A 12436-nucleotide genomic window follows, 5' to 3' on the forward strand; every position below is an offset into this window, starting at 1 on the left:
ACATCACATTTTAAATCTTCCTGCTAAGGCCACAGAATATGAGGACATTCCTAACAAACCACAAATTTTGGAACACCTGGCATTTTTGACTAGGATTAAATGCTTGACAGCCTCAATTTACAGTAAATTGCTGATCGTTATTAACTGTTCATTAAGCCAAATGAGGGAAGATTGGTCAAGAGGCTGGGGAAGTGATGGAGACATAAAAACCTAGCACCCAGTCAGTGGGGAGATGGATGGCAAAGGCTGTGGAACCCATGCCCTTAACCACTTGCCAGTACGAGGAACTGTGCTGATGGGGTAGACGGCTCCCAAAAATGGCTACAAAGAAGAATGGGAGGAGAGCCAAAAATAAATGCTGAAGTTGTATGACTGCAAAATGATAATTTAATGCATATGCTTTTAGGAATGCGCTTTTGTATATTGCGTGGGCGGGTTGGGGGGGGACACTCTTGGTCAGGGATAGTTGAATTCAGAATTCTGACATTTTAATGAACTTGTTTTTGTTTTATGAAGAGGAGAAAGAGACTTGGAGAATCTTCCAAGACATGTTTGAAAGAGTTTGAGAGCCAAAAGGGGAATGCATTCATTTACTGTGTGGTGTTGGATTAGCAGAGTTAGCTTGGTGGAGGGCAAAAGGAGGGTTTTTATCTAAATGCCAATCCAAAGGAAAATTTAAGAGTTCTGTTGCAAATCAGAAGTTTAATATAATTTTCCCGTTTATAGTGTGGTTTGTCTCATTTGGGGTTTCTTTAGTGGTTCCTCCCTTCTCTCTCTCTCTCTCTCTCTCTTTTTTTTTAGCAAAAGATGTCTTTGTGGAATTGGGTTCCTGAGATACAGTATGCATATAAACATTCGAGAGGAATTATGCTATATTGAATTACTCCATATTTTTGAATGGAAAAATAGAAATTTAGAAGTTGTCAGGAGAAGGGGATGGTGAGGGCGAAGGGCTGACTTTTCCAAGCCACAGGTTGATGCTGCAATAATAGATTCCATGTGTTTGTTCTCATGATGACTTTGGCCAAGGATGGGCAAATATTAAATATTCTTTCTCGGGAAGGGAAAGAGACGAGCAGGACCCAGTGGCAATCTGCCGTGTGCCCCCAGGCCAGCAGGGCCCTCCCCTCAGAGGTGAGCCCTCCTCGCCCCCAGGGTGGGAGCAGCTTGTTGCCATCAGTCTGTTGTTCCCTTTCGACTTCCTAACCTGCATTCTAGGTCTTCCCCACGGAAATTCCTCTCTGGGAAGCCTGAGAAGGGAAGTGAAAAGGCCAAAGACCCCACTTCCTCCCAGCTCCCAGCATTGAGCAGCATTTTTCCGCTGTCTCCGCAGCCAAGAATCCTAATTTGGGTTTCCATTTCCTCTCTTCACCGCCCCCCCAACCTCCACTTCATCACATGTTTGGCACCAGCTCAGACTGGATTTTTAGAGCTAAGTGGAACCTCAAAAGAAACTCTTGGGTTCAGTCTATTCACTTAGAGGTGAACAGCCCTGCAGATGGAGGCAAGCCATTGTGTGGTCTCTTCTTGGATTTCCATTCTCTGCTGCCCCTGGAATCCTGGCCTTGGGGCACTCTGAGCCATGTGAAATTATTCTTCCTCCTGATTGGCGCTGAGCTGGGTGGCAGGCTGGTCTTCCCCCACCCCCCCTCGTTTTTGCCCTTAACATGCCAAGTTGCCCTCCTGGCAGCACCTCCCCCTGGGGATTCTGAACTGACTGGTCCTCTGAAACAAGAGACCTGGCACAGGGAGGTGAAGGGGAGCAAACAAGCCCTCCTTGTTTCCGAGGTCACTTTCTCCTCCCCAGCCAGCACCTCCTGCATTTTGAATTCCAGCCTCTGTGGATGCCAACGGGCTGCCCATCACTGCTGACAGCCAGGTTGGCAGGATCCCGCCTTCCACCAAGGCACTGGGGAGACATTCTTCTCTGGCATTTAGGGAACAGCGATTTTCACATTTGTCTGCTCTCCAAGGTGGACAGAAGAGGCTGATTAGAGCCTGCAGCCATTTGGTGGCCTCATTTATAATTGCTGACTATGGGAACCACTGGCAGACTTGGCTTTCATGCCTGGGAAGGATGAGACCAAAGGCTGACCCGAAAGCCAGCCATCGCCAAGATGGGTTCAATGAATAAGCAAAGGGAGCCATTGCTTTCTCTGTTCTCCCCTTAGGCCCTGCCAGCGGTTTAAATAGCACCACTGTGGCTGTTCTCCGAACCCATTTCATTTGCCTTGTTTTGGGTTTTGTTTTCCTTTCAGACAAAGATTTGCAGCTCCCTTCAGGATTCAATTGCAACTTTGATTTCCCGGAGGAGCCCTGTGGTTGGATGTACGATCATGCCAAGTGGCTCAGGAGCACCTGGGCCAGCAGTTCCAGTCCTGATGACCGGACGTTTCCAGGTAAGCCAGCCACGAGTGATGAGCTGAGAGAGGACTTCCCTGGTGGCTTAGCGGTAAAGAATCCACCTGCAATGCAGGAGACACAGATTGGATTCCTGGGTTGGGAAGATCCACTGGAGGGGAGGGCATGGCAGCTCACTCCAGTATTCTTGCCTGGAGAACCGCATGGACAGAGGAGCCTGGTGGGCTATAGTCCACCAGGAGGGGTGGCAGAGTGTGACACAACTGAAGCGACTTAACACCGGCGCAAGACCAGCCTGCACCATGTTTTTCAGCTCTAGATTCCCTGGCGAGCTTCCTAGTAACTTCCCACCATGGAGCAGTCCTCTGCTCTTTGCCCACAAACCACCAAGTCTTTGCTCACAACGTCACCCGACGGCATAGCTGTTTGGTGGTTCCTGGCCCTCTCTCGTGATTACAGTGCAGCCTGGAACCTGGGAGGGAGTGGGAGAGGCTAAGGTAAAAGAAGAAGAAAGAGCAGCTGGGAGTTCCTAGGAGAGGGATGGGTCAGTGTCCCTTTGTTCCCATAGTCAGCTCACCACCACCAGCAGAGCCTGTGGTCAGCTCCAGGGTGGGTATTGTTCCTAAAATGGCTCATTGGGAAACTCCTGGCCCAAACTCCTTGACTGATACTTCTGGGAAGGTATCATCACTTCTGTCGAAAACCAAGTCAAGGGCATGAACCACTTGGCCTCTCAAAGAGCATCGCTGCCAGTCCTTGGAATATTAGGAAGCCACCCACTTGGCCTCAAAGCCTTTCCTGACCCTGCTGACAGAGTCGTTGTTCAGTTGCTAAGTCGTGTCTGACTCTTTGCGACCCCATGGATTGCAGCACGCCAGGCTCCTTATCCTCCACCGTCTCCCGGAGTTTGCTCAAATTTATGCCCATTGAGTTAGTGATGCACTGTAACCATCTCATCCTCTGCCGCTCCCTTCTCCTTTCGCCTTCAATCTTTCCCAGCATCAGGGTCTTTTCCGGTGAGTCGGCTCTTTGAATCAGGTGGCCAAAGTGTAGAGAGGGGTTGTCTTTAGCCCTTCTAAGCAGGTAGAGACAAGAGTTATCCACACTCTGTACGTGCCAGGCTTTTATAGCAGTGTTCCAGTAAGGTTTAACCACCAGGATTTTTTTTTTCTAAATCTGCTTTGTAATGCTTGCCACTCTGTGGTGTAAATCCCCCACTGTGGTTGAACGCAAGCTACCAACATGACATCATCAGAGGCGGAGTGGAGAAGTAAGTAACACAGCCTCAGTTTTTTCCATCACGCAGATACAATAGATATAAATAACTTCGGAATCATGTGTACTGGTAAGATGTATTAAAATAATTAGGAAGTATTGCACTTTGAGAATTTATTTCCTTTTGTTTTTTATTTTATTTTTTTTTCTTTTTATGAGAATTTACTCTTTTTTTATGTGTTTTTTTTTAATTTTATTTTATTTTTAAACTTTACATAATTGTAATAGTTTTGCCAAATATCAAAATGTTTTTTAATATACTTAATTTCTGGGTAACTTTATACAGTTCCATTGGTAATAATGCTTGTGTTTCAACAGCTGGCTTACAAAATTCCAGAAAATTCCACAATCAGCTCTCTCAAGCCAGTACATAGTAGATGTTGCTCCAGCACGTCACGAGTTAGCTTTCCTCCTGGACCTAGGCCCCCAAAAGAGTTTGAGAGGAAAGAGGTTAATTCTAGAAATTAGTAGATCATACGTTGCCGGCCTAGAGAAGGAAAGGGGGAGAACGTCCCCCTGTGCAGAGTCTCCCAGAGTGACTCTGCTGCCCCTCACCCCCAGGCCTGGCCGTGTCCCCCCCTCCCCAGGGTGGCCGTCAAACAGATGCAGGGAGAGCACCACAGGCCGCCTCCTGACTCGGCCTGCGCTTGTTTTCCCGGAGGGTCACGGCGTCTGCTCTGGAGAAAAACATTTTCATATTTCAAGTGTTTATCTCTTCAGCATTTGAGTGCTCAGAGAGATTAATATCTGAAGATCACCACCGCCCTGGGCAACGGGGGAGAACACTTACCCTCGTCCCAGCCTTAATCATCCTTCCCCCGCCCTCGTTCACTGCAATAATGTTTAATTAATATAATGAGCCTCCTGCACGTTGGAAAAAAATACTTATTTTTATAACCCAGCCTGGATTTTTCATTTCATTTCCTCTCCTTTGAGACTTGGCCCAATTAATTGGTTGTTTTTCCCAACCCCCAGTTTCTATACAAACATAAAGGAGATTTGCAGGGTGTATGTCTGGGTGTATGCACATTTATAGGTGTGTACTTGTGCATTGTGTGTATGTTTGTGCATGTGTTTCTTTCTCAAGGTATTTGTGATTGTGTCTGTATGTGCATATGTTATGTTTTTATGTGTTGATTTTATGTTTGTAAATATGGATATGCATGTGTTTGGTTTGTGTGTATGTGCAAATGTGTGCATATGTGTGTGTCTGTATGTTTGTGCTTGAGTGTGTTTGTGGTTTATATGCATGTGTGTGTGTGCGTGTGTGGTGTGTATATAAGGGGACAGCTTGGCAAAGGTGCTTTGCATGAAGGGATGTAGATGATAGAGCAAGGGAAGATTTACTGAATCTCATTTAGCATCCATCCTCAGGTTCTTTCTAACAATTCCACTTTCTCCCTTGCACTCTTCTGAGCAGATTTTCTCTAGGAAGGCCTGAGGTCAGCCCAGTCCAGGCTGACCTGGAGGTCCAGGTTCCAAGGCCGCCAATTTGCAAGTGACACTTTGGGAAGAGCTTAAGTTACTCTCTGTTTGACAGGGTTCCTCTCTGCCCACTCCTCACCCTGCCCTAGCCCTCACCTGATGCCCCATTGGTCGACCCTAGCTACTGGCTGGGGATCCTCATCCTTGCTCTCATTCCGCTTGATTCATTACACCCTGTGGTTTGGGAGGGCTTTTCAGAGCAATCTCGAAGAGCAGGCAGCAGTCCAACCTTGGCTGGCTAGATAGGGACAGAAAGAAAATTAGGGCCACGAGGAACTGCTAGATCTAATGTTGTTTCTCCCTTAAGAAACTGAGAAAGAAAATAACAGTTTTCCTCTTCCAGAGGAATCCCTGAGGTTTGCAAAAGCAGCCCTTAGACGCTGCCTCCAGAAAACCGAATCAGAGCCCATCTGTCCATCCTCTGATGATTTAAAGAATCACTTGCTGTATTTCCCACTGTCCATCTCCTTACAAAACATGACGCTGGATTCTAAGCAGGAGAGGATAGAAAGCCTTTTCTGTTCAGGGTGGTCCTTTTTTCTTCTTCTTCTATTTCTTCAAAAAAAAAAAAAAAAAACTGGGGCCCCGAGGGGAGCAGTTGGGAGAAAGGAAACAGCTGTGCTGTTAGGGGCAGGGCAGATGCTGACGGGTTCAAAATCACGGGACCTTCCAAGTCAAGCCTGAAAGCCACTGTGTCACCCACAGTTCACCCCTCCACAAAGAGGAGACCGCACCACTCTCTAAGTCAGCCATATGTCTTATCTCCTTGTTGGATAGGTAAACAAAAGTAACTACACTTAGGAAAGGAGGTGTCTCCATCACGTGCAGAGGGAGAAGGCAGGAAAGAAAAAAGGAAATAGCCATGTTGAAATATCAGAACAGGCTATTTGATTAAAACTGTCTGTGGAAGCAACTTACATTCCTTAGATGTTTTCGGATTTCGTTCTTTTCTCTTGTTTTGTTTTCTTTTCCTTTTAAGTAAGCAATTAGTTCGGTTCTTCTGGCTAGTGGAAAGAGTTGCTTAAGGCTGACAAGACACCCTCTGGTTTTATTCCACTGTTTTTGTTTTTCAAGATAGTCTTTCAAGATACTCAGAATTTCTTTTTTTAGCTCTTTGCTTGTGACTTAGAAGCCTGGAGTATGGTCATAGTAGCCCCTGGGGACACTGTTGCGAATTCCTGGAGTGGGTTGCTGTGCCCTCCTCCAGGGGATCTTCCCGACCCAGGGACTGAACCCACATCTGTTTTGTCTCCTGCATTGGCAGGTGGGTCCTTTACCACTAGTGCCACCTGGGAAGCCCTCTCTGAGAAGGCACCTTGCCTTTGCCCTGTAACTGCAACGACACTGGAAATGTCTCCCCTAGTGGGAGCCGGTGCATCTCCTGCAGACATTCTCAGGAACTGATCAGAAACAGAATTTAGGTGCAATTTTGAGGATGATCAGATTCAGCTCAGCAAGGAACAAGGCAAAGACTCCTCAGCAAGGAACAAGGCCAAGAGATGCTGTGGTGAACCTGTGTGTCTAGACCTGCCCTGCTTCTTATGGTAGCCACCAGCCACCTATGGCTAACTTAATTTTAATCAGAATTAAATACAGATAAAACCAGTTCCTCCATCATACCAGCCACATTTTAAGGGCTCAGTACCCACTCTGTGTGAGGTGGTGCAGATGGAGAACCTGCCAGTCATCACAGGATGCTGTCTTGGTCAGCACTGCTCAAGCACCTTTGGACATGAACACGAGAGTAATTTCCAGGGTCCTTGCTGCTGCTGCTCCTTGGTTTGGTATAAATCAAGGGGCAGATAATTAGGGGGATGTGTCTTCTCTTTGGTCCCTTCATGGGAGTGTTCAGTGCCTGGTACTTGTGTTACTGTATGATTCTACCTAAGTGAGTAACACAGTAAAGTCAGCAAGTAATACAGACAGTATCGGAACTATCCAATTCAATCAAAAAGAGTAAATACTAAGTAATAGCAATTATAGTAATAAAAACTGTTGTCTTCAGGAATGAGACAAGGCTAGCTACAAAGGGTGCTATGCCAGGGCAGCATCAGCATCTTCAAGTGTGTGGTCACCCTGTATACATATGTGCTCTGTGATACGTTTGTTGACCTGATGAAGTATGACTTCAATATTACTTCATTTCAGTAACTTGGAGTCATGGAAGTAATGTAAAGAAAACAGGCAAAAGCTATTGGGACTAGTTTGCCTTTCTCAGAGGACAGAGTTCTGGCCACCTAGCATTTGCACGCTTATTAGATTGAGAGGCCAGAACCTTTACTCTGGATTCAAAACCAACTGAGAGGAAGTCAAGAATACAATGTTCTGAAATACTCAGATTTTACAAATGGGGGCTCTTCCATCAGGTGTAGGGCTGTTGTAATGCACATTGGGCTGCTGAATAAACTCCAAGAGCGTGGAGGGCCAGGACTGCGATCCCTGTGGGACATGCACAAAGGAGGATTGAGTGTAGCTGGGGATGGTCAGTAGATGGTCACAAAGGAATCAGTGAAAGAGATGAGTCACTTGCTTACAATGGGCTTGATTTTGGGTGGTGAGCTAGCAGTGACTCTTTGAATTAAAAAGCAACTCTCTGAACTCAAAAGACCTTCCTCATAGGTGGGGCGGTTGGCAGCGAACAGTCCAGACACGGAATTGCCATTAGCTTGAATTACCTTCAGGAAGCAGTTACTGTGACTCGGCTGGGGCACAGCCACTTCAGATATGGAGCCAGGAACTTCTCAGGCTTAGACCAGGCTAGATTAACGACCAGGAGCAGCTGGGCTAAAAGAAAGCCATATTTAAGGAATAACATCAACTGGAAAAGGAAAGTATGGTGGCCCTTCTTCATGGAAAGTAGGGAGGAAAATACCTCTGACTCTGTAGAAATCACAGCAGTAGAGAGGAGAAACTATTTTTCCTTATCTTCTGCAAATCATGATTGGTTGAGTGTGTAGATTGACAGTGAAGGGACAGTGTGATAAAGAATGTCTCGATTGCAAACCTTCATAAAAGCTGACATACAAAAAAAATCAGCTCCAGATAGACTTTTCTGCAAAACCCAAGCCTGAAACCTCAAATGTCCACAAACTGGTCAATTGTAAACCTTGAGAACATTCTGTGGAGTTCATCCAAAGTCAATGTTTCCCTTAACCAGTTGTTAATTTGAGGACCTTAGCAGACATAGGCTGACCTTGGGACGCCAGCTGAGGGGCTGACTCACGTTTTAAGCATGACCTATATGAAGAGACTCCATCTCCTGCAGTACTAAATAGTCTTTCAGATGGCTGTTCTAGCAGGAGGGCAAGATGCTAGCCAGGAGATGTGTGTGTTGGACAGATGGTGTGTTTGGCTTTGCGATAGCCAGGAGGATAGACTGGTGATTTATTTCAGGGTTTGGTAAGGTGTCGGCGCCATTGATCCCGTTGCGGTTGGGCCAGGAACGTTCACGTGATCACCCAGCACTTAGGCAGCTGAAGCCAGATGTGGTTGTAAATCGCCAGGTGAAATGTCAAGAGACCCTTCCTAGAGACAGCAGCAGGTTAAGATGCCTGAGCGACCTTGTCCTCCACACTTCCTCTCTGCCCTTTTGAACTCCTGTTATTCATTCCCTTGTGATTGTTTTCCCTGTGTCATGGGCAACAACAGATGTTTTGAGTCAGGGACCTAGCAGAATGCTTCCCAAGTATGTCAGGTCCAGGAGGAGAGGGATTGTATCTCTGGGACATTTTCGTTTCATTCTCTTTCTGCAGCTGAATGTATTTCCTCTACATTGTTTCTTGTTGGAAACCATCCATTGGCGACATCACTGCCATCAAACTACAAAAAAAAAAAAAAGAAGACAACCTCTAGCAGGGAGACCTGGTTCTTAACCAGTCACTTGTCATGTTTTGGGACCTCTTAACCATCCAAAGGGCTTTTCCCCTAAAGTCCAAGCAAATCAGTAAAGTGGCCCACCCATTCTAGGCCAACCCTTGCTCTATCAAGCCATCAGCAGTCACTGTCTGCTAAAACTTCCTCTGTTTGGCAGTGGCGGGCCATAATGTTCCAGAAGAGCAGACTCCATTGACACTGCATGTGCTTCACTCACAGCAGAGACAGGGATGCTGGGACTTAAAGGAGCTGCAGCACTGAACTGAGCAAAGTATGCATCTGAAGAGGCCAGGGTTACGTTTCCTGAGGAAGCGAAGACCAGGGTCATAATTCTTCAGGAGTGAACTTGTTTTTTAGTCAGAGGACAGAAATTGGCTGTACTTCATGGGGGAATACATGTGTCTAAATGACAGTGGGAAAACTTAAAACTGAATTTAAGACGTTTCTGACAGTTAGGGCTGCGCTCCCCCCACCCTCCCCCCCTCAAAAAAACCAAAAAACACATTGCCAGCATGGCTTTTGGAAACTCCTGCTTTGGAGAATTTAAAGCAAAGCTGTGCTAGGGATGTTTTCAGTGTGGTTCCTCTGAACAGCAGGGCTGGCCCCTTCTAAATGGTCTTTTGGGGCCCCACTCTCATTCCAGAATGATGTATTTTGTCTACTGTGCTGCTGCTGCTGCTAAGGCACTTCAGTCATGTCCGACTCTGTGCAACCCCATAGATGGCAGCCCACCAGGCTCCCCCGTCCCTGGGATTCTCCAGGCAAGAACACTGGAGTGGGTTGCCATTTCCTTCTCCAATGCATGAAAGTGAAAAGTGAAAGTGAAGTCGCTCAGTCGTGTCCGACTCTTAGCAACCCCATGGCCTGCAGCCTACCAGGCTCCTCCAGGCTCCTGGCTCCAGGAGCTCCTACTACCAGGCTCCTCCATCCATGGGATTTTCCTGTCAAGAGTACTGGAGTGGGGTGCCATTGCCTTCTCTGCTGTCTACTGTAGATTGACCCAAAAGACATGTGGTCAACAATGCCTGGTGTATAGCATGGGGCTGGCCCATTTCTGGGGTTAGGACATATCTGGGAACCATCTTATTCCAGAGAACATCTTTACTGTCCTTGAGCCAAACCTTACTTCCTTTGAGTCTCCGATTGGTCTTCCCAGGTTTCTGGGGCTCTTTGGACCCTTTTTCTTCCTAAAAGAAGCAAAAAAGCCAGCAAAGCTGAAGTTCCAATACTTTGGCCACCTGATGCAAAAAGCCGACTCATTGGAAAAGACCCTTACTGGGAAAGATTGAAGGCAGGAGGACAAGGGGGCGACAGAGGATGAGATGATTGGATGGCATCACTGACTCAATGGACATGAGCTTAAGCAAACTCCAGAAGATGGTGAAGGACAGGGAAGCCTGGCCTGCTGCAGTCCATGGGGTTGCAAACAGTCAGACATGACTTAGTGGCTGAACAATAACAGGAGGCAGAGTGTTCAGGGATGGTAGTTGAAATAAAGATCATAGCTTTTATGGAGCTTCTACTGTGCCCCTGTTCCTATGCAAAGCACTTTAAAAGGCTCTTTCCATTTCCTCCTCCTCCCAGCCCTATGCAATATTGCTATTAGTGTATCCCTTTCACAGATGGAAAGACTGAGCCTTTAAAAGATTAGCAAACGTTAGGATGCCAGCCCCCATGAGAGGTGAAGCTCTGGTGATTTTACTCGATCCAGTGAGGGTTCAGATCCTACTTCCATCCCTCTCTAGGAGTGGTCTGGGACATACTTTTCAATTCTCTGAGCCTCTGTTTCCTTTTTGGTAAAAATGGAGACCATCATACTTATTTCACAGGAAGATTACGGAAGGCGATGAAGCCCCCAGCGTGATGTCTGGCACCTCGAGGTGCTCAACTCACATCAGTTCTCTTGCCCCTGCTCTTCCTCTCCCCTTCTCTGGGCTTCTCTTGACCAAAGTCATTCCTTCATGATGTCCTGCTTCTAATCAGTCCCTCTCAGTGACAGGCGGGGAGGTTTTGCAGCTCAGCGTCCTTCTGACTGATGTCTCCTGCTAATTCCTTAAATTTACATATCATCTTTCTTCCCTCGAGCTCATAGCACTTAACAGACAAGTGGGGCACAAGTGATTTCACTAAGTGAAATTCAGAGGCCTGCTTGTCTAGAGATTCTGCAAACTAGTGGATTAGCTCGGATGTCAGCGCTGAGTTATGATCCTTCAGCTGCTCGTGCTTAGCACGCCACCAGCATTAACTCCCTGGTCTTCCAGTGGCCCTTTAAATCATGCACAGTGATTATCATCTTATTGTGAGAGAGAGAGAGAAGAGAAGAGAGGAAAAGTGGAGGGGGAGGGGGCCAGTTCAGGTCCCTGGGAGAGGCAGTCTGTGACACCTTTGGCCTCACGGTGCCTGAAGTTTTAGCAACAGGATGGGTAAATAAAGCAGACCCAGAGAAAATCCAGCCAGCCCGGCTTTTTACACCTCCACACACATTTTACTGACTAAATTCTAACCATTATGCTATGATTCCCCTGCTGCTTAAGAATGTAAATTCACACAAGTGACAGTATTTCTGCCAAGCAATTTTCAGACAGCCAGTGGGTCTTATTTGTGAAACTGTGAAGGAAGAAGGCTGAATAATAAGTCTCTGAAATCTGGTTCCCTTTATATACGAGGTGGAAGCAGTGAAGTCTTGGAAATGACTGGAGCGTGGGAGCATTTGGGGGGCTGTCACTGGCGGCTCAGTGGACTGGCTGCCTCCACAGCTCACCTTGTTTTAAGATCTGCATATCGGTTATAGGTGTATTTACTTTGCAAAAGCTATTGTGCATTTTTACTTATATATACTCATATTTCAGTATAAACGTTCCTTAATAAAAAGCAGAACATCTCAAAAAAACCACCTCACCTTTGAAAAGGGCTGTTGGCTCAGTAGGATGGGAGGGAATTATAAGATTATATGAACCTGAGGGATTACAGAGCCCAGCTGATTCCTGATCTGTTCTTGTTTCCAATAGAGAGCCTCGTAACATTCTTTATCCATGTGTTTATCATTCATTCATTCATGGGAACAGAAAATTTTGTCATATATATGTATGTGTCACTATCTAGGGGCAGGGAGAAGAAGCATTCTTAACCCTCCTGTATGTAAGGCCACGACCTTATAGTCAAACCAAGGAAATAGAAAAGACATATACCAAACAATTTAATTGTAGTACAAGGCGGGGAGCTGAAATGCATGAAAATGGCCTCCACTCTTTTTAAAAACCAGGTAAAATCAGTGGTATGGTCAGTAAATGCTTGAGTTGTTGAAAGAAGAGAGGCATTAATGTTGAAATGTACAGAGTGGTGAGGAGAACTGGAAAACGTGGTGGGGTGGGGGCAGGGAAGCAGAGAATTACAGGTAAAAGGAGAAAGGGGAACAGTGCCCAGTAGACAAGCCAGTTTGCCT

General features: G+C 46.4%; 1 protein-coding gene and 1 long non-coding RNA gene across 4 annotated transcripts in view; one reads left to right on the forward strand and one right to left on the reverse strand.

The window, feature by feature from the left end:
• The window catches only part of NRP2 (neuropilin 2), a 119229-nt gene that overhangs the window by 69442 nt on the left and 37351 nt on the right, over window positions 1-12436 (forward strand). For all 3 annotated transcript variants that reach the window (XM_055573213.1, XM_055573214.1, XM_055573215.1), the window contains exon 12: window positions 2259-2399. In XM_055573213.1, coding sequence (XP_055429188.1) covers window positions 2259-2399 — 141 coding nt within the window. The remainder of the gene's footprint in view (window positions 1-2258; window positions 2400-12436) is intronic.
• On the reverse strand, window positions 3890-11106 carry LOC129646678 (uncharacterized). Its single transcript, XR_008712116.1, has 4 exons — window positions 10888-11106; window positions 7797-7905; window positions 5218-5359; window positions 3890-4054 (listed from the first exon to the last, which is right to left on the reverse strand). It is a non-coding gene; the product is annotated as an uncharacterized LOC129646678 (long non-coding RNA).

This window comes from Bubalus kerabau, chromosome 3 (genome assembly GCF_029407905.1).
Source record: "Bubalus kerabau isolate K-KA32 ecotype Philippines breed swamp buffalo chromosome 3, PCC_UOA_SB_1v2, whole genome shotgun sequence".
NCBI classification, from domain to species: domain Eukaryota; kingdom Metazoa; phylum Chordata; class Mammalia; order Artiodactyla; family Bovidae; genus Bubalus; species Bubalus kerabau.